The sequence below is a fragment of the Lathamus discolor genome, chromosome 3, assembly GCF_037157495.1.
Source record: "Lathamus discolor isolate bLatDis1 chromosome 3, bLatDis1.hap1, whole genome shotgun sequence".
Classification (NCBI taxonomy): domain Eukaryota; kingdom Metazoa; phylum Chordata; class Aves; order Psittaciformes; family Psittacidae; genus Lathamus; species Lathamus discolor.
Window position 1 is genome coordinate 149629822 of NC_088886.1, and position 21262 is coordinate 149651083.

General features: G+C 41.8%; 1 protein-coding gene across 2 annotated transcripts in view; it reads left to right on the plus strand.

Annotated features, from left to right (window-relative positions):
* Window positions 1-21262, plus strand: part of DOCK1 (dedicator of cytokinesis 1) — a 320534-nt gene that overhangs the window by 33381 nt on the left and 265891 nt on the right. The window contains exons 6-18 of one of the 2 annotated variants that reach the window (XM_065672474.1): window positions 1086-1234; window positions 5160-5295; window positions 6630-6787; window positions 7338-7419; window positions 7847-7982; window positions 8321-8393; window positions 11079-11221; window positions 13604-13729; window positions 15313-15437; window positions 15742-15840; window positions 17008-17080; window positions 18782-18885; window positions 19351-19534. In XM_065672474.1, the coding sequence (XP_065528546.1) occupies window positions 1086-1234; window positions 5160-5295; window positions 6630-6787; window positions 7338-7419; window positions 7847-7982; window positions 8321-8393; window positions 11079-11221; window positions 13604-13729; window positions 15313-15437; window positions 15742-15840; window positions 17008-17080; window positions 18782-18885; window positions 19351-19534 (1588 nt within the window). The remainder of the gene's footprint in view (window positions 1-1085; window positions 1235-5159; window positions 5296-6629; window positions 6788-7337; window positions 7420-7846; window positions 7983-8320; window positions 8394-11078; window positions 11222-13603; window positions 13730-15312; window positions 15438-15741; window positions 15841-17007; window positions 17081-18781; window positions 18886-19350; window positions 19535-21262) is intronic. The other variant, XM_065672475.1, reaches the window with a different exon arrangement.

The following is a 21262-nucleotide window of genomic DNA, read 5'->3' on the forward strand; positions in this document are numbered from 1 at the left end:
TCTTTTCCTGCACCTTCTGCGTTGTCTTTTATGGAGAGTGGAGAGTTTTATTTTAACCATTCCAGTTGTTCTCAGTCGCATAAGGCCCAGGTATCACCTGGAAGAAAGACAGCTATGTATAGCTTGAGTAATTCCTTGATGTAGGGTGTTTAGAAAGACGTATTATTGTTAAGAGTGTATCGAACTAGTGGCCTAGATTTGGAGGGTTATGAAGACAGTAAGAGTCTGCTTCTGGGTAAGATCAAAGCATTCAGAGCTTCTGCATTGTCTTTGTCTTGACATCTTTCACCATAAAAACAGGAAGGCTGTTGTTCTGCAGCTTCAGTTTTGTGTGGTATTGTTTGTTTGAGGCAAAATTGTGCGTGTGCACTGTCCACAGTGTTTTGTGGTTAAAGGTTTGGTCTTCTGCTTTCGAATGCATGTAGAAAACACTCTGGAAAAGAGGTTGTTTCCATTGTAAGTCTGGAACTTTATCTTCCTGTGTCCTAGCTTAGCTGAACGCTGCCAAGGAAAGTCTGTGTATGCTGCTGGCATGATTTAATATCCATTGTTCCAGCCTTTATAAACAACTGAGCTATTTCACTTCCTAGAAGGTTTAGTGCTTTTCTAGTTATTCCCTTTCCCTCAGCTGCTACCTGTGGACTCATAGGGTGCTGATGCATTTGGCATTACACACTGAGGCATTTTAAAGTGTTGTTCTGAAGGTTTATCTAGGGGGAAGGACTCTAATTTGTTGCAGATGGAGTATTGCAGAACCTGAGCCTCTTCCTGCTAAAATGCATCATTTTTAGTGCTGTTCTGCTTCGTATAGAGGGTCACTGAAGAAAGTTACTCTCTGAACCAAGAAAATGATACCTTTTCCTAGAATGCCTGTTCTGAATACAGTATTAGTCTGGTTTTAAGGTAAAAAACACAAACATTTACACTTATTTAGATACCTAAATAGAAAGGCTCCTATTCTAGAGCTGTTTATAGAGTCTTACCCTTCTGAATTAATATTTTACAAGTACAATTTATGATATGCATTTAAAAGGTGCTCACTAGACTTCAGAACTAACTTCCACCCATCTTCTTCCTCCAAACAGCAGGATAACAGAGAGATGTTTCGCAGTGTGCGGCACATGATATATGATCTTATTGAGTGGAGATCTCAAATACTCTCTGGGACCCTACCCCAAGATGAACTCAAGGAATTGAAAAAGAAAGTGACAGCCAAGATCGATTATGGCAACAGGTTTGTGCGCAGTGTTTTCCACGTGTTGATGCTTAAAACTACATCAGGTTGTGTGATATTTGACTATAGCTCATTAACTTCAGTATTCTAAAATACAGGAGTTCCTACCTTTGGTTATGAGGATGCTGGGGAGGGACTCTTCATTAGGGACTGGAGTGATAGGACAAGGGATAACGGGTTCAAACTTAAACAGGGGAAGTTTAGATTGGATATAAGGAAGAAATTCTTTACTGTAAGGGTGGTGAGGCACTGGAATGGGTTGCCCAGCGAAGTTGTGAGTGCTCCATCCCTGGCGGTGTTCGAGGCCGGGTTGGACAGAGCCTTGGGTGGGATGGTTTAGTGTGAGGTGTCCTTGCCCATGGCAGGGGGGTTGGAACTGGATGATGTTGAGGTCCTTTCCAACACTATTCTATGATTCTAATATGCATTAGCTGTCAATGGCTGCTTGCAGGACTCTTATCCCTTCTATTTATGGAGGTGTAATAGTGTATTAACAGTCCCTTTACAGCAAGATAATGAATGAGGTTGGTATAGCATGTTTTCTACTACACATATCTAGTAGAAACTGTAGTATGTAAAGGGGAATCTGTATATAACTCTTCCTTCATGACATTATCAATTTGATACTGGTAAGAAGCTGTAATTTTTAAGGTCAATTGAGAAGTGCAAATATTGCCTTCCATTCAAAATACAATTGAAACTGGCTTCTGCAGCATCAACAGTTGTTGGCTTCTCAACACCACCAGCTGCGTGTGCCCTGAAGTCACTTAGCTATAATGTGATGTTGAAGGATTTGGCTCAGAAATACCATTTAAGCTCATTGTTCCTCTACTTACATAGTACCCAGCTTGGACCAGAATATTAACAGGCAGATTCGATAAAACAAAGTGCCTCTTTAACAAAAGAGAATGGAAATTGTGAAGGAAATATTCACCCAAAAAAGACGGCAGTATGGGATGCATATGTTAGTAGTTCAGATGTATTAACTCTCCAAACAGCGGTCAGGGTTTGAGCAAAGTTCTTTTTTAACTACAAGTTTTAGGTCCCAAGATCTCTATATGCGTTTATGACTTTGCATTATGATTTAAAATGAGATATCATGTCTCACTCTTCAACCAGAAGCAGTAGTTTGAATACTGAGGGACATGGTTGTATTACTGAGCACCTGGGGACTGGAGAAGCTGTTGGGCAACCAGTCTTCAACCTCCTTGTGATGTAAATAACTCATTAGATTTCAGCTATTAGTGCTTCATTCCTTAATAAGTGCCAAACTTGCACTATTTCTGCTCATCCACTTTACCAGCAAAAGCTGTGATTAAAACCAGAAATATCAAAATATCATCAGTAACTGCATTCAGTCAGTAATTACCATTTTTAATCCAAGATATGGACTTGGGTACCTCAGTAGACAATTAACCAGATGTTGTTAATGATATTAGTTTGGCTACTTGATTTTACCATCTGCCTAAGGAGTTTGTTAAAGTTACTCTCAACAACCTCCAGATGCTCAGTGTTCAGATACAATGACACATCTTGTGCTGTACTTTATATGCCTAATGTGCTGACGGACTAAATAAGTGATCAGAACATTCTCTGTGGAGGGAAGTGGACTTAAACTTGTGAGTAAATTCATGTCTGGAAGATACTGTGTTTCTAATGTGGTCCTACGTTCACTTGAGTCTAAAATAAGCATGTATGATGAAGTTTTTTCTTTATCAGGGACTGTAGTGATAGGATGGGTTTAAACTGAAACAGGAGAAGTTCAGGTTAGATGTAAGGAATAAGCTCTTCCCTGTGAGGGTGCTGAGGCTCTGGCACAGGGTGCCCAGAGAAGCTGTGGCTGCCCCATCCCTGGCAGTGCTCAAGGCCAGGTTGGACACAGGGGCTTGGAGCAAGCTGCTCCAGTGGAAGGGGTCCCTGCCCGTGCAGGGGTTGGAGCTGGATGAGCTTTAGGGTCCCTTCCAACACAAACCAGGCTGGGATTCTAGGATTTCAATATCCAGACAGAATGAAATCATCGTGTTTTATAAATGTTTTCTGGTCTAATCATATCCTCACTTTTCCATGCTTTGTGAAGAACAGATTTAGAAATCGGATATTTTGTTTCTATAAATAAAGACAACAGTTTTGCTGCATGCTGTCAAAATAACTGAGGAAGTAAAAGGAGTCTTAGGAATTTGTATTTTTAATGTTTTTCTGAAATTGGGTCAGGTAATTTTGTAGTGAAAACATCTTTTCTGTTCAGTTGCAAAAACTCTGTAACTGGGACACTTAGGAAAAAACCCTTGTAAATCTTTCCAAGCATCATTTGCAAGTTAAAAGGATGAAACAAAGAAATGAAATCAAAGCAGGCTTTGCTGCTGTTTATTTGACAGTCTGTGCAGATGTTTGCATCCTGTTGGTGTGTGGTAGCCTGGGTCATTGGTCTCTCTGTACTTCTGAGCCACTTTTCCTCTGGTCCAGGCTGGTGTCTTCTACAGAACGATTCTGCTTTTGTTCATCCCAGCTGGCAGTCACTATGGCAGTGGTCGATGTGTCTATCTCCTGCTGTGGCTGCTGTCCAGGAACCGGTAGTAGGGAGGAGCAAGATGATTTTGGCTGTTTATCTGTTTGGTTTTGATGATGAAACCATTTTTAATCTGGGAGCTTGGAGATCCAGGGATGCTTTAAAGTGTGTTGTGACTTTGCCCAGAGAAGCTGTGGCAAATCCTTGAACACTGCATCCTTGGCAGTGTTCAAGGCCAGGTTGGACAGGGCTTGGAGCAAGCTGCTCTAGTGGAAGGTGTCCCTGCCTATGGCAGGGGATTGGAACTGGATGAGCTTTAAGGTCCCTTCCAAACCAGTCTGGGATGAGGTCCAATTGCAGTGTGGAACTTCAGAGGTGTTTCTTAACAAGCTGCTGCTTGCACTCTGCAACTTGAGTGATGTTCATCTTGCTTTGAATGAATGCATTGCAATGAATCGAAGGAGTTTGTGTATTGACCTTGTTCAAGGCTTTTTTAACACCTCCAGGCTTCCCTCTCGTCAAGGAGGGTAAGGAGTGATCCTCCAAATACATGAAACGTTTCTTCATCTGCCACAGCCCCTCTTCTCAAGTCAAAAGGGGATTTTCTCTCAGACCACAAACTTCTGTGTGGCTTATCAGACCCTGCAAGTTTGATTTACGCTCATTCATCAAACGTATGTCAAACCCAAAGTTACAGCCGGTCCATCATGAGAGGCGACTACAGAGTTAGAGGAAGAAAATAGGGACCATGTGTTTGGAACAGAGGTGAGGAGGTCCGGCCTGGGGACAGTAGGCAGGGAAATGCAGAGCAAGGTAGACCTGATAGTTTTATGCTTGGTTCTGCTGCCAGTGCTGCGCTAATGTGGGAAAATGTGAAGGGTCTTTCCTAAGGCTGTATTTGATTATGGCAGAAACCTCTGTCTCTGCAGAAGGTAATCACAGGCGTTAACACCCCGCTGACAGAAATCTGGCTCTGCTTTAAATAAAGGGAAGTAAAGTGTGTTTGCTTATATCTCATAGGTGTTTACTCAAACATGAATATGCCTGCCTTGGAGGAGAGTGTGGAGTGGGATGAAATGAACTTGCGTGTGGTGTGACTGTAGCAGTGGGGTGTCCAAACTGTCGGATGTATCAAGAAGAGGAGACAAATTCAGTTGTTTAAGACACGATTTCTCCAGCTCTTATGCTGTTACATTGACATGGATTCCTTCTGTGCTGTGGGGAAAAATGACTTCCAGTCAAGGCTGGTTTTCTCTGGGGTTGGTGCCGTGTTAAATTGATTCATCATGTATCGCGTGTGCATGACTTTGTTAAACACATGGCAGGGTTAACTAAGGGAATGCAGGGTTAACTAAGGAAATGAGGGGTTTAAGCACTTATTTGAGCACTGTTAGTTTATAAGTGTATTTGTCTGTTTAGAATTCTTGATTTAGATCTGGTTGTCAGAGATGAAGATGGTAACATTTTGGACCCAGAGCAGACCAGCACCATTAGCCTGTTCAGAGCACATGAAATTGCTTCCAAGCAAGTTGAAGAGAGGCTACAGGAGGAAAAAGTAAGATACACTGGGGACGGTAGCTTTTCCATTTAAAACGTAAGACTGTAAATTGACTGTTTTTAGGATTGGTAATGAAGAATTTGATGTGTTGCTGAAGAGTTACCAGGCTTAATCATTTAGTAACAACTTGTATGTTTTGGGCTGTTTAATTGTCTTTCTCATCCTTTAAAGGGCATGGTAGAATTTATGGTTAATACCTACATTGCTCAGTTGACTACTTTGGTATCTTAATACCAGATATGGGTAGCAGGTTTGTATGTTAGGTTGTCGTAAGTTTATTTTAAAGACTCGATGAGAAGAATGTCCTCATGCCTGTATGATTGCTGTATGCCAATCCAGGAAATCTGTTTGTTGGAATACGAGGGGCAAATTTAAATGGCTTTAACCTGCCTGAGGGGAGACTGAGCTGAGCTCTTAGGCAGAAGCTCTTCCCTGTGAGGGTGCTGAGGCGCTGGCACAGGGTGCCCAGAGAAGCTGTGGCTGCCCCATCCCTGGCAGTGCTCAAGGCCAGGTTGGACACAGGGGCTTGGAGCAAGCTGCTCCAGTGGAAGGGGTCCCTGCCCGGGGCAGGGGTTGGAGCTGGATGAGCTTTAAGGTCCTTTCCAACACAAACCAGGCTGGGATTATTCTAAAGACATTCTGTGACTTGAATGGTCAACCTCTGTGCAATGCAAATCCTTATTTTTAAAAGGAAGCACACTGCTGTTGTAAGGAGTCCTGCCTATGTCAGCAGTAGTTAGTGGAGCGTGGTATTCTTGAGGAGATGCTCATGGGTGCATTAGTGCAATGTAATGAGCTACTGCGCTCTGAGTTGTAATGGGCCATACATACAGTTGCAGCCATTATGAAACTTGGTGTAAAAGTGCACCAGTTTAGGTGGGTTTTAAAGTACTGAGTTTTTGCATCCAAATTAGTTTATCCATCCCTGCCTCAGCCAGTGTCTTTCTCATCCCATGTGCGTTCTGCCCCTACCCTACATAAAGTAGCTTGTAAAAAGTTTGTGGGAGCTGAAGTCTGAGGGGTGGGTAACCTGTGGAATGTACCATGAGTTATAGTCGAGGCTCTATTTGTTCCTCTATTTGTTTAGCTCTTTTTAATAAGTGAAGACATCCCTCTCCCCTTACCCTTCTCTCCCTTTCTCCTTGCGTTGTGGCACGTCAAGACAGATCCAGAAAATGCAGTCTGTAAATCCTGATTTAAACAAAGACCACATGAGCAGAATTCAAAAGAAAACTCTCCTTCTGTGTGAAGGGTTTTAGGAGAGGTTTATAGGTGTGGGATATTTGTTAGGCTGAGTTAAACTCTAAGCTTCTTCTATTCTTGCGTTACAGTCCCAGAAACAGAATATCGATATCAACAGACAAGCCAAGTTTGCTGCCACTCCTTCATTTGCTTTATTTGTAAACTTAAAAAATGTAGTCTGTAAAATAGGAGAAGATGCTGAGGTCCTGATGTCTCTGTATGATCCACTGGAATCGAAATTCATCAGGTTAGTGAACTCCTGAGCGTCCTCCCTAATGTGTGCTTACTCAGTTATAGTAGCAAGGTAGATTTAGGGGATGAAAGGGCTTATGAAAGTCAAATACCTGTGAAAGGCGTAGGGCAGGGTCACCTGGGAAGCACCTGTGCAGCAGCTCTTTGTCGTGTTCAGCACAGCATCAGGCAAATCCCCTCGCCTTGGGTATGTTTCAGGGTCGTGCTGTTCCTCCTTACACTGTACCTGTGGTTCCCCATGTGCAGAGTTTAAATGAGACATGAGCACACCTGCAAGGCTGTGTGCCCTTGCTTAGCAGCAGTCTTGGCACTTCTCGGAGGCTGATTTCTACATCCCCTGCTTCCTTAAAGAGATTCTTACACTTTGTTGCTTGCTGTTTATAAGTGATACCCACAAAGGGAAATGTCAGCTCTCCACTAAGTAAATACTCTTTAGGATAGGTAGATTGGGTTTAAAATGGTCTTCTGTAAATTTTGAAGTTGATTACAATTCTTATGTTCAAGGAAGCCATTCAAACAGAGTCCTCAAACTATTGTTCTTTCAGTGAAAACTACTTGGTGCGATGGTCAAGCTGTGGACTCCCTAAAGACATAGACAGATTGCATAACCTGCGAGCAGTGTTCACTGTAAGTGTGTGCTTGGTTCAGCTGGCAGATCGTAAAGCATGGTTTCATAGCTTGTGAATAACTGGGGAATGTAGTGAGCTGTGTGTAAACAGTGTGGAGTTACCTCTGCAGGCCGTGAACACGGAGAAGGCTCATGTGAGACGCTTCTCATAAGCGACCATTAAATATTCTGGACGCCTGGCAAAACCCAAAGGTGCTCTTTGAAATGTTAACTTGCTAGAAATGATTTGGCCTCTGAAGCAGTTAATTTACACAGAAGTCAAGGTAAACCAGTGAAGTACTGTTACAAGAACTCCTTTACTCTGAGTTTTGCCCTCGTGCTAGAGGCTAGCATGGTGAAGGCAAATTCTGAACAGCAAACCTTCTGCCTACTAAAATGGAATTTGAAATTAATTATAAAGTAATGTGAAGAAAGTGCTCTTTTTAGGACCTGGGCAGCAAAGACCTGAAAAGAGAGAAGATCAGTTTTGTCTGTCAGATTGTGCGAGTGGGCAGAATGGAGCTGAGGGACAACAACACGAGAAAACTGACTTCAGGGCTGCGGAGACCTTTTGGAGTTGCAGGTAACTGTGTGTGCTCTCTCTATATCGTGTTACGTTCTTACATAGAAAACTAAGTGTTAAACTCTTGTGGGGTTGTATAAACCCAGAATTGTTCCAAATTTAATCAGACTGATGGCTGTATTGTGGAGTGTAGGATAGCCTCTAGGACCTGTGTTAGCTAGAGATGCCAAAGTTGCTTGCAATATGATGTTACTGTATAGGAAACCTCTGAAACTGCACAGTTAATAAGTCCATCCCTCTTCTGAGTTCCTATTGCTTCCAGTCCCACAGGGTATTCCCTCAGCACTCCTCTTGCCATGTGGATCACTTCATTCAGTACACTTTGCTTTTGTTTTCAGTGATGGATGTTACTGACATCATTAACGGGAAGGTTGATGATGAGGACAAACAGCACTTCATACCATTTCAACCGTAAGTAGGGAATAGGTTAAAGACAAAGCAGAAGTAAAAGAATTAAGATTTTAACTTAAAATGTGGTGGTTTTAAAACAAATTTTGATTTGGAACAAGTGTTCTGTAGATATTCTGAGGGTAATTTATTTCAGTGTCATGTTTTATCTTGAGTAGTCCTTACTAATCTTTCTTCCTATTAGTTATAGTAGTGATAGCCCTAAAAAATGTACTTTTTCTATGTCTTGACTTTAAAGCGTGCATTCCCAGTTTTGCAATCTTAATTTCTTTTTGTTTAAAGATGTCAGGATGATTATGTGTAAGAGGTGACATGCTTAGAACAAGTACATTGCTAGTTTAGATCTGCCGGAGGTTGACAAAGACCAGCAGCATTACCAACATCTACTGTAGCCGTGAGAGTCTCACTTCTGTGAGAGCAGTAAATAGGCAATGTTCATCTTTCTCTTGGTAGCACATAAAACTTCATAGTAAGGGCAACTCCATAACTGGAGTACGAACGAAAACTCAGAATTTGAAGGATGGTTTGATATACCTCCTGCATGATCTTCTCATAGAACAATGAAATGGTTTGGGTTGGAAGGGAGATTAAATCTCATCCTGTTCCAGCCGGCGGCCATGGGCAGGGACACCTTCCACTGGAGCAGCTTGCTCCAAGCCCCTGTGTCCAACCTGGCCTTGAGCACTGCCAGGGATGGGGTGGGCACAGCTTCTGGGGTCAACTTCATCATGTGAGACTTTTACCTTAAGTATTTTGGTTGAATGATAAGGGAGAGGATGTGTCTACTGCATGTACCTGTTACAGCTAGTTCATAGAACCAAGCAGACCAGTCTGCTATGTGGACCTGGTCTTAATTCTAGTCATCTAAAACCACAAGCCTTTCCAGAGAACCTTAGAGTTCCACAGACTCTTACTGTTGCTGACATGGGGTTTGACACTATTGTACAATAATTGAATTAGCTGATAGCAAATATGGAGTTGGTCTCCTACTGACAAGTCTGACCTGGAGAAAAGAAGGCTTCTTAAGGGGAAACCTTAGAGCAGCTCCAGTGCCTAAATGGGCTGCAAGAAACCTGAAGAGGGGCTTTGGACAGGGGCCTGTAGGGACAGGACAAGAGGAATGGCTTTAACGTGCCAGAGGGGAGATTGATATACACTCTTAGGCAGAAGTTTTTCCCTGTGAGGGTGCTGAGATGCTGGCACAGGGTGCCTGCAGAAACGTATTAACAAGAGTATACGTGGCAAATACTCTGCTCCATCCATATTCATAGTTTCTTTTTCTCATTCCATGAAATGGGGAAAGGTAGAAGAGAGAAGTCAAATAAACGTGCATAAAATATGAATACTTAGTTTTCCCTTCATATGAAATACTAGATTGCCATCTGTTCCAAAAGGCAAAACTTAGTTATGTGAGCTAACTTCATATACTAACTGATTTTCAGAGGGGGTTTAATAATATTAAAAAGGAAAAAGCCTGAAATAATGTAATCTGAAATTCACTTTACTTTGGAAAATAGGCTTAATTCAGGAAGCCCTTGTGATTTGAGGATGTAGGATGCTGAGAGGCTTGCTGACGGCTCTGTCTTCTGTCTGAAAGGGTTTTGTTTGTATGCGGCAGTGGTGTGCAGGGTGCTGATGTGGAGATCCCAAGTACCATTCCATCTGGAAGGAAACCAGGAGGTTTTTAGGGAGGAGTGCATTCATGGTATATTTATTGCGTGCTAAACAATCACAGGCTTAGCTTTCAGTGAGTGTGGAAGTGTGCAATGAAAATGATGAACCTCTCTGTGTGGAAGTGGATGCTAATAGAACATGTAGTTTTCTGCTCCATTAACACCAATTTATTTTTGCTCTGTGTAGCTATAAATCAGATTTTGAAATGATGTTCATTGTCTCTTTTTTATACTAAATTAAAACATTCTTCTGAAAGTATATTCCAAAGAATATGAATAATGTGAAAACACAAATCCTGGTGCCATTATTTGCAATGTAGGCTGAGGCTGTGTATATGAGCCACATTTTTCTCGTTCCATGCTTTGCTTCTGTTGTACCACACGCAACTCTGTTTTCACATCTTTGTATTCATTCACTAGCCACCACCACAATGGCTGTCAAAAGCACTTGGCGACATTACTTCAATGACACTTCATGCTGCTGTTTTATTTAGAGAGTTTCCATCTTTTCATTCATCAAGTTTAACAGCGTTTGGATTATCTGCTTACCTTCTCCTGTGCCCTTTCTGTGGGCTTTAGGGTAGCTTTTCCTTCGGGTGGTGTGTGCTGCTGCTTAACCTACAGAATAACAGAAGTGACCCTGGAGGGGTTGCAGGGCCAGTCTGCTCTCTCTATATATATCCATTAAAGAGAAAACTGCCTGTATAGGCTTTCACTGCTTACCAGGGGATTCTCAGGTGGGAGCCATCCACCCTCTCCTCCCCAAGCATCCCTGGGGCCTGCACATGCATGTCCCTGAAGGGAGAAGTAGCAACTTGGGTGTGCTGTACTTCTCTTCTGATTAATGCTCTTCCTCTGTCTTTCTTGTTACCTTTCCTGTCCTTTGTCTTGCGTTGACTAATAAATACTCTTTGTCACAACTATGATACAATCTTTTGTGTTCCCTTGTTACTGTGACTTCCGGTTTTCTGTGACCCTTTGTTTCCTGGTGTTGGTCGTCATGTGCATCCTCCAGGCTAGCGTTGGATGACGCCATTCGACACAAGCAGCTGAACATATCATCCCGTTTTTCACCCAGGGTGGCAGGGGAGAATGATTTCCTTCAGACTGTTATAAACAAAGTGATTGCTGCTAAAGAAGTTAACCACAAGGGTCAGGGTATGTACTGTTATGTTTCCTATACAACTGGTCTAAAACATACACAAGTGTAACGTGATGGGTTTGATTATGGAATCAAGGGTGCATAATATCACCTTGTTCACTGCTGTTTGGTAACAGAATATGTGATTGCATGGATTGTTTCCCCTGTTTCCCATCCTTCAGGGCTCATTCTGCCCTGCACCTTTTCCCCAGGCCCTATGATGACTCCACAGGTTTTCCATCCTTTCTTTGCATTGTCCATTGCTTGGACATCTTTATACTTCTGTCCTGGAAACAGTCCTGGAAACAGTGACTTAAGGAATTGGCTCTTGAGCTGTAGTTTGGCCTCCTAATGCTGAAGGAAGAGATATTCTCTTCCCTTTGCCTTATGTTTCCACTTTGCAGCTGCACTTGCAGCATTTGGCTCCCTGAGAAGAAGACCAGGGCATTGCCCCCACCAGCACTGCACTGCCCAAGCTTGGAGGTGGTAAGGATAGAGCAGAGCAAGGGAACCACACTGGTACCTTGAATTATGAGCTGCTCATGCCACTGCTTGTAATTCAGTGTATGCTCTGCTGATGTGAAACTCTGTTATCTCTTTAAGTCTGGGGTTTTTGTGTGTACAACACTTGATCATGTATCTGCCAGTTAAAAAGTGAATTGTGGGAGGTCTCAGTTATTACTGTACTACCTTCAGTATTTTCTTGGGATTAATACAGCCTTGTGCAAGCCAATGTGGCATCGCCACTAAACGCTCTTATGTGAATATCTGTATCACTGCTAGGGGTATCTGAGCAATAGACATAAGGAAAATGTTCCAAATTTTCCCTGATTATTACTAATTAATAGCAAATAAAAATCTAAATAAGCTTATTTTTATATTATCCATAAACTAAAGAGAAAACCTTAATCTGCTTGCTTACCCCCCTCCATTTTTATATCTGAGGCCAGTGTGTATCAGAAAGGAGGAAACATTTCAGCTTCTTTGACTCATTTCGGAGCCTTTTCCTAAGAAACAGAAGAACAGTAACAGTTGTTGCTAGGGCTGTCAGTGTAAGTACAGTTACTGTTTAATGGAATAGCAGCTGGTAGAGCCATCTCTGGAACAGGTCGGCATATAGCCTTTATAATAGATTTTAACAGAAAATAAAGCCAGCTGCTAAACATATACCAAGTGAATGTATAGTTCATAGTGTGTGCAACAGGATACCCCACAACTTGTGTTACAGGTGAATATTTTTGGGGTTATTTTTCATAGATTTTAATTTGAGGACATTCTTCTGCAGACGTCTGCTGTATTTATTTCATCCATAAACCTGATTTCCAGTCACTTTGCCAAGTGTAAGATGACTTTGGGGTTGGGTCTTGTTTTTCACTCGGGTATCATTCTTTTTCCTATAAGTGCACCCCATGTTAGTTGGGAAGCAGCAGCTTTTTAGTGACTGCTTCTGATACTGATGAGAGAAATACCAACTGCGTAAAGCTGATGCTGTAGATTCCTTTGTGCTCAGTGCAGTAAAAACAACTTCCTGGGGGTGGTGAAGCAATTCAGGGTATGTGTCTGCTGCTGGTGCTGTCTTTGGCATCTCAGTATTGTTTGGTTGTAATACTGAAGTTTTTCCATTCAAATGACTGTTGCCACTTCTCTCTCTTCCCATGGAAGATGAGCATTTTATTAGAGCACATGAGAGTTCCAAGGGTAGATACAAGCCTGAGGCAGTGCTGCTAATGGCTTAATAACTGTATTTCCACAAGACTTCAGTGTGGAAGACTGTGATGATGAGAGCAGTCTGGTGCTGGGAGGAGGAGGGATTCTCCCTGGACCACTCCAACTTCATGCCAAGGGCTTGATGCCTTACTTGCATTTTCCAGCCCAGACTTTGATAGGTCCAGCTGAAAACCAAGAGTTTCCTCCTTCCTGCCTGTTGCTAACTTGGTTTTCTCCTGGATGGAGACCTCTTGTATTGAAAGTTTTAGACTATGAAGAAACTTTTTGGCTTGAGTAAGCCCATGGAAGGGAAGTTACCTGGATCTGATATTGAACACCTGCCTAACTTCTGCCTACCAAGACACCTCCTAGTTGATATTGCTGCCAAGTGCGCAATACAAGGCCTGAATACCTATCTTGCACAGATTTCCCACATTTTTTATTATCCAGTGAGCTTCCAGGTGCAGATTTTACACAGTTTGCCATAAATTCTGCTATAATCTGACATACTGATGTGTGCTGTACTTCTGGTTCTGCTTGAAGCAATGGGGGTTTTGAGTGGTTTGAAGTACTTTGTATTTGTTGTAAATGAAGAGCAGTGACCGTAATGTGTGTTCTTACATTCTAGGCTGTGTAAAAAGCAATCTGTGGTAACAGGGAATACTTTAATAATTGTGGCTTTTACACAACAGGTTTGTGGGTGACTTTGAAGCTTCTTCCAGGAGATATTCACCAGATTAGGAAAGAGTTTCCACACTTAGTGGATAGGTCCACAGCCGTGGCTCGGAAAATGGGGTTTCCTGAGATTATTATGCCTGGTAAGCCCTTGTGTGAACTAACGCTGCTTTGTTATAGTTGAACCTTCTTTGGATCTCTGGATGTGTGGAAGCTCTGGGGGAGAGGGGCAGAAAGATTGATTTGGGGTATGGTATATATTATAAATAATGGATCTTCAAAGGATTTGTCTCATTTAGAATGAACATAAAACACTTGGGTCGTATCTGCCATATGTGTTATATCATATATGTGTGTTATATCATATATGTGTGGTTATGTGTGTGTTATATCATATATATGTGTTATGTGTGTGTTATATACATTGATAAATAAAACTTAAGAACCCCCCCAAAAGTCGGGATATCACAGTGACAGTGGAAATTCTCCTCTTTTTCCAGTGAAAAATGTATATGAAGGCCACACCTTATCTTATCTTCTTAGCAAAGGCATATATAAAGCTTATATCTATTGTGATAAAACTAAACCAGAAAGATTTTTCAGGTGAATGGGCTTCATTTAGAGATATTTAGGTTTCTTAGAGTTTGTACTAGATTTGGATAATGTATTTGAAAGAAAGCCATATTGTCTTTTAAATACATATATCCCATGGATGTTCAGTTCTGGTGTTTATGAAAACAAACCCAAACCCAAACCATGATGATTCTCAAAATAAAAGCTGCCAAAAGTAACAGCCTACAGGAGAAAACCTGCGCTGTCTTTTTTGGATTGATGGGCTTTGGAGGATCCATTAGCTATTGCCAAACCCCATCCCTTTTCCAGCATTCCCTGTGGTTGCTGATTGTGCATTTGTTAGACGTTTTATTGTGTATCTAGGGTGGATGGGGCTTGGAGCAAATTGCTCTAGTGGAAGGGTTGCCCTGCCCATGGCAGGGGCTTGGAACTCAGTGAGCTTTCAGGTCCCTTCCAACCCAAACCATTCCATGGTTCCATGGCATGATTCTATGTTTTAAGTGCCTCAGTGCCTCCACTTGTTCTGCTGATATGTTGGCACATAAACCATCTGCCTATGAAATTTTTGGGAATTCCCCATTTCCCCATTTAATTTTCAATATTGGGGTGTAGCTGAAGGGCATTTTAGGACCTAAAGCTAAATACAACCCTTCTCTGCAACCCCCGAGGAAGCAAATCATCAAACCACTTCCTAATATAACAAGTTACAGATCTCTGTAGGCTTTAAATACTTTTCAATTGCAAAATATCTGAGTGTAGGATAAATTAATGCGGTGTTGGAACTCATCCTTTGTAATCAATAATGCAAGTGGTTGTATCAAAGAGGAACTGAGGTGGTTTTCGAGTGGTGTGTTACATGGTCTTCGTGATGATGGAGGATTCCTTGAGTCCAGAGAGAGTGCGTGATTTGTTTGTTAGATTCACCTTGCTGCACTAGGGGTTGATGGTTCAGACTTTAGAAGTCTCAGCACAGTTTTATCTGAACATTTCTTTCCAGTACTAGTAGTTTTGAATGTCCAATGGTCCACGTACCGTGGCTTGGTCATAGTATAGAATACATAGAATATATTGGTCGTAGTATCTGCGTATCATTGGTTTCACAAATAGTTATATATACAGTGAAAATTGCTTAGAGCTTTGCTTTTCCTTTCAGGTGATGTTCGTAATGACATCTACGTAACGTTGGTGCAGGGGGATTTTGACAAAGGCAGTAAAACCACGGCAAAGAACGTGGAAGTTACAGTGTCCGTGTATGACGAAGATGGCAAAAGATTGGAGGTATTAAAGAATTGAATGTCTGGCTTGGTTTGGTTTTGATTCGTGTCTGTTTAAGCCTTTTCAACATCTTTATGTACGTTAACTTAAATCCCTATTTTTATTTACAACAAAGCTGTTTCCTTTTTCATCACTAAATACAACTTGTCGCATCAGCACATGCGCATGGATACTAATTTAATCAGGAGCTCTGAGCATGAACTATTCTGTCTTATTTTGACCTATTTCATCGATGTTTTTATTTATTTGGATGACAAAGTGGAGTTTAAGGTAGACGTTAACATTTTCTTTTCTCTGTGTTTTCAAGAGCGTCATTTTTCCTGGTGCTGGTGATGAAGCCATCTCAGAGTACAAGTCAGTAATATATTACCAAGTCAAGCAGCCTCGCTGGTTTGAGACTGTGAAGGTATAGAAACGGTTACAATAACTCCCTGTGTGTGGGTTAATGTGCAATTAACACAGGTTTCAGTGGAAAACCTTGAGAAACAGGACTAGGGAAATTCAGTGCTCGTGTTTAGCAGGTCAAAAGGCAAAGCTAAGGAAAGCTTTCAGAAACTCCTGGAAAACACCTTTGATTTTAATTGCCTATTGAATTTTATTTCATTCTTTTGGTCAGGACAAACTGTTAATGGGGGCATCAATAACTCCAACATCTGCTTAGGAATTTTTTATTCTATTTGCCTGGGGCTGACCTGGAGAGGCAGGGTATTAAGGTTAAAACATAATTGCCATAATGCTAAGCTCATCAGTGTTCTGGGATGTGGGCTTTAAGCTTGCTGGATTTGCCTGGGTAATAATATTTTCACTTAAATGTCATGTTTTAATATTACAGAGGAGGCTGATGTTGGCTTTATGAAACATATTCTGTCTAGATGTAGTCAGTGGGAACAGGATATGTACTGGGAAAGCAGCTTACGGCCACTCCCCACACCACTGTGTTAATCCTCCTGGAGTACTGCATCCAGCTTCAGGGCCCCTGACATAGGAGGGGCATGGAGCTGTTGGGGCGAGTCCAGAGGAGGCCATGGGCGTAGAGCCCCTCTGCTGTGGAGCCAGGCTGAGAGAGCTGGGCTGGGTCAGCCTGGAGAAGAGAAGGCTCCTGAAGGGGAGACCTGAGAGCAGCTCCAGTGCCTGAAGGGGCTGCAGGGAACCTGGAGAGGGGCTTGGGACAAGGGCCTGTAGGGACAGGCCAAGGGGAATGGCTTGAACCTGCCCGAGGGGAGACTGAGCTGAGCTCTTAGGCAGAAGCTCTTCCCTGTGAGGGTGCTGAGGCGCTGGCACAGGGTGCCCAGAGCAGCTGTGGCTGCCCCGTGCCTGGCCATGTTCAAAGCCAGATTGGACACAGGGGCGCTTCTTTCCTCCTCTGTTTCTTGGTGCAAGGATTGATGATGTTGCTAGAGTGACCTTTCAGGGTCCTCTATGGCAAAATGAAGCTGGTACCTGCCATTAATCTTTCTGAGAGCTCCAAGCATATTATGGAAAGATGTCCAGATGAGATTTGGTAGTGGCTGATGATGTTTGAACACACTGTACTGACTGTTTCTTTCTTCACCCTCTTCCCCAACGTGTGAAGGTTGCGATCCCCATTGAAGATGTGAACCGCAGTCATTTAAGGTTCACTTTCCGTCACAGATCATCGCAGGACTGTGAGTAATTCAGCCTTTTCATTATGGTTCTTGTCAATGTCTGGTGCCAAAATCTGCTGATATAGGCATAATGTTCTTAATCTGTAATTAACTGTTGTAATTGCTTTTAGTGCAGGGTAAGGTTTTTGCCTGCTTATTTTGTTTGCATCTCAGCTTCTTTTTCCCTTTACATCTTCCTCACTCTTACCTATCAACATTGAGTTTTCCCTTTCCTGCCCATTTATTTCTCCAAGTCAAATAGAAGGGCTAATTATTAAAGCTTCAAGGTAGCAGCTCAGAGGGTTGTGGTGTTGTGTATCTTAGAGGTAAGTGGTTAGGGAGTAGTAAAGGTATTTAATAGCCCGACGTGTGAAATAGGAACGTATAAAAGAGCTTATAGTAGTCTTAGCATCAGTAGTTGAAGATTTAGCTATTAAGAAATTGGTTTCTGGTTCTCAGGCTGACTTGTGGTTTCTTTGAAGTAATTTTGGTCTAAAAGATATTTGAAAGCCTGTGGGTTTCCTCAGCTGTCCTGTAACATTGCTGGCTGCTGAAATGCTTTGAGTTGTTGAGGATGAGATGGAGACAACCTGACATCTTCCAGTTGTTAACAGTTGTTTTGTAGTAAAGTCTGAGATTTGCTATGTTTGTGATGATACTCATTTCATATAGTGATTACAGGGACTGGCTCTTTCGATAGCAAAGCCTTTCTAAATCTGCAGGGGAACATTTTGCTATAGGATAAGTGTGTAGACAGAACCATTAACCAGGTAGTGTCCACTAGATGCATTTTAAGGTATATACTCCTTGCATACGTGTATCTGTGCAATACGTAGTACATTACCCTGTAGTGGTTATTTAATTGAAGCTGCATGTTTTGCAAACTGGTCATTAATAAAGTATTTCCTTAGTTTAGAGAATGATACTTGCTAATGAAAACTGTGCCAAAAATCAGTGTCAGGTGTGTCAAAACTATGATTGTGTGCTACACATTCGAATACCTTTATGTTAACTCAAAGGTTTAGGTTGGTTAGGGTTTAAAAGGTTAGGTTTTAAAGGTGCAGGGCTTTCTCACAAACTTCTTAGACTATCTCAGGGTTGATTGCACTTTCCTTGTGGTTTTAAGTCTTAACTTTGTGATTTCTACTTGCCCTGTTACTTTGCTTTAACTTTTGATAAATGATTTTGAACACTGAGAGCAAACTGAATGCCTTTTCTAGTTCATGTTGCTCTGGAGTGAGTCAGCTTTCAGAGGCTGAAACACTTCATTTGTGCGTATGGATCTAGTTTGTTTTGGTCCTAGTGTTCTCCCTCTAAATGATAGAGCGCTGATGAGCTCCTCAGTGCTGGTGTTTAAATCACTGTTCTATGTACCAAGCACTACCATTCTTATAAAAACCTGAACATTATAAATGCATCACACTTGTTTTGTTTTGGAAAAGTTGCTTTAATCCGTCTTTCTAAAAGGACAGCCCCAGTATAGAAATACTAAACGTGTATTTTTGGTGGTGTGGTCACATTCTTACACATCATTTTTGCATTTCTTGCTTCTTTCTTGCATTTAGAAGGTTCTCCTAATTTCTTGTGCACTTTCTCTGTCTGAGAATCTTTACTACAGCCCTTCATTTGCAGACTACCCGTGGTTTTGAGTTTTAGGTGGACTGTTTGTCATTATCAAACACTTAACTCTATGTGGTGGTGCTTTGCTCTTTATTCTCACAGCCAAAGATAAATCTGAGAAGATCTTTGCCCTGGCATTTGTGAAGCTCATGAGATATGATGGGACAACTTTGAGAGATGGAGAACATGACCTTATAGTTTACAAGGTAGGTTTCTGTGGTACTTTAGTCTTTCCTTAGTAGGGAGCTGAGCTGCCTGACTTTTAGCAAATTACTGTTAGAATAGCACAGAAAAATGTGTTCTAGACTAGTGTGTTAAATCAAGCTACTAAATATGTACTGTGCCATTTGAATACTTGGCAGATTGATTGTTAAACCTGGAATATGTTTTGCTGGGGATGTTTTAATTTCAAAGGCATTTGTTACTGAGTTTTATGTGGGTTTTTGTAGCTGGGAAAAGTTACTTCTGTGTAGCCCTTTAAATATCACATCTTGGCTCTAGCCTGTTGACAGGTTAGTGCTAAATTACTGTTGTCGAGGACCCATTGGATAGTTCCAATTCTAGAGCAAACCTAAGAAAAAACAATATAAATAATAAGATTTTATTATTACCTAGTTTTTTTCCTAGATAATTTCAAGTTGTTTCATGCTGTGTTTCAAACACCCCTGTAGGCAGAAGCAAAGAAGCTGGAGGATGCCTCGACGTATTTAAGTCTGCCATCCACCAAGATAGAACTGGAGGAAAAGGGACACTCTGCAACAGGGAAGAGCATGCAGAACCTGGGGAGCTGCACCATCAGCAAAGACTCTTTCCAGATTTCTACTCTAGTTTGTTCAACAAAACTCACCCAGAATGGTAAGTTCAGAGAACTGCTGGAGCTTCTGCTCTGTATACGTGGAGTGGGGTTGTATGTACTGACTTTCCTGCCTTCTCCATCCCCCTTCCTCTGTGAATGGATGGTGGGTTGGTTACTGTGCAGTCTTGGATTAAATTGTCTGGATGCAGCAGCAAAAGCATCTACTGAGTTTGTGTACTCTCCAGCCTTTTCCCATGGGCTTTGTTTTGCTTTAGAGCAGCACGTATCTCTAAGAAAACAGAAGAATCCCAAGTGCAACAGAAACAGGAATATTGTTTGCCATATTATTGAGACTTTTACACTGAAAGCACACTGAAAACAAGCTCTGTGGCATTTTACCTCTCTGTGGGTATGAATAATAGCACTAAGGAAGCTGATTGGTTTGCTTTTCGGAGTAGTTAGTATGGCTTTGCTCCCAAATAAGCTGTTTGATCTTATTTCCAAGGTGTAATAGCCATATCTTATGCTTGAAGAAAGCTCTTGTGTTTTCTTGTGTTGGGCAGAAGGGATGTGAGCATGAGCGTGTTGCATGGAGGCTGCTCATGTGTTCACACATCTTGACATGAACAGGAATGGAGTTGTACTTGGTTCCTATTAAAACTTGCCCTATATCCATTTTTCATGTGTGTTTGTCAGCTGGCTGACTGCATCCAAGGGCTGTGGAGAGCAGAGCAGCCACCAAAGCAAATATTTCACATTTCCAGACTGTGCCCTGTCTGTAATTCCTGTGCTTTGTTGCCATGGAGCAGTCCCTTGCTCTCTTGGCTACACCAGCAGCAGGCTGAGGAGTGTGGGTGGGTCACTGGGATGTGAGTCATGGCAGGGGAAGGGATTGCTCAGGTCAGATCTGTTGGGAGTGGAAGTTGTGTATGAGGAGGGCTTGGGATGCAGGCAGGGTGGGGATAGTGATTGCATTGTCACGGTAATGACTTCTCCTCTGTCCAGGGGGAAAGTTATTGCTGTGGTACAACTTCATAGTCAACTCCTAATTTCATTGCAGTGTTTTTCAGCAGCATCTCTCTTACAGCACATCTGAGGTGTTTCATATTCAGAGCACATCAGATTCACTGCAGTCTGGCAGTCTTATAGCCTAAGAGGGTGTTTAACAGAAAATTCAGAAATGATGTTGGAATTTCATAGCAAAGATGGGATCGTAGCTCAACAGTTCCACGGTGGTGTTACTGTGGAGAAACCAGCGTGTGGAATTGAGCTGCTATTTGTTTGTGAGATGGTTAGTTATTATCCCTCTCCCCCCTCCGTGTTTCCCAGAATGGAGAAATATTTCATAGTCATCAACATATTGACATTGCTTTCACAAAACTATCATTAAAATTAAGACTGAGCATGTTTTCATCCTTAATTTACATGTTATTAGCTTTGAATTTTTGATCCTTAGTTAATGTTACTGTTAATTCTGTTGGCTGTGAAACTTCTTGGCAGCTCCAAGTCGCCAGAATCTTTTCTTTCGCCTCTTCTTGACATTATTAAACAAGATCAATGCGTATCCTTAAGCAATTTAGAACAGAAACAAAAATTTAGTCATTAAATTCCTCCCTCAAGTATAATTTTTCATCTAAAAATTGGCAGCACCACTCAGATTGTAGTTTCTGAAGCTGATTTTTAACTTCTGTGAAATTGTTGGCTAATGTTCTTCATTTAACTTTCTTCAAAGTAAGTAAAAAATCCATCATTATCCTCATTTACTCCCTCTATGGCGACAATCAAAA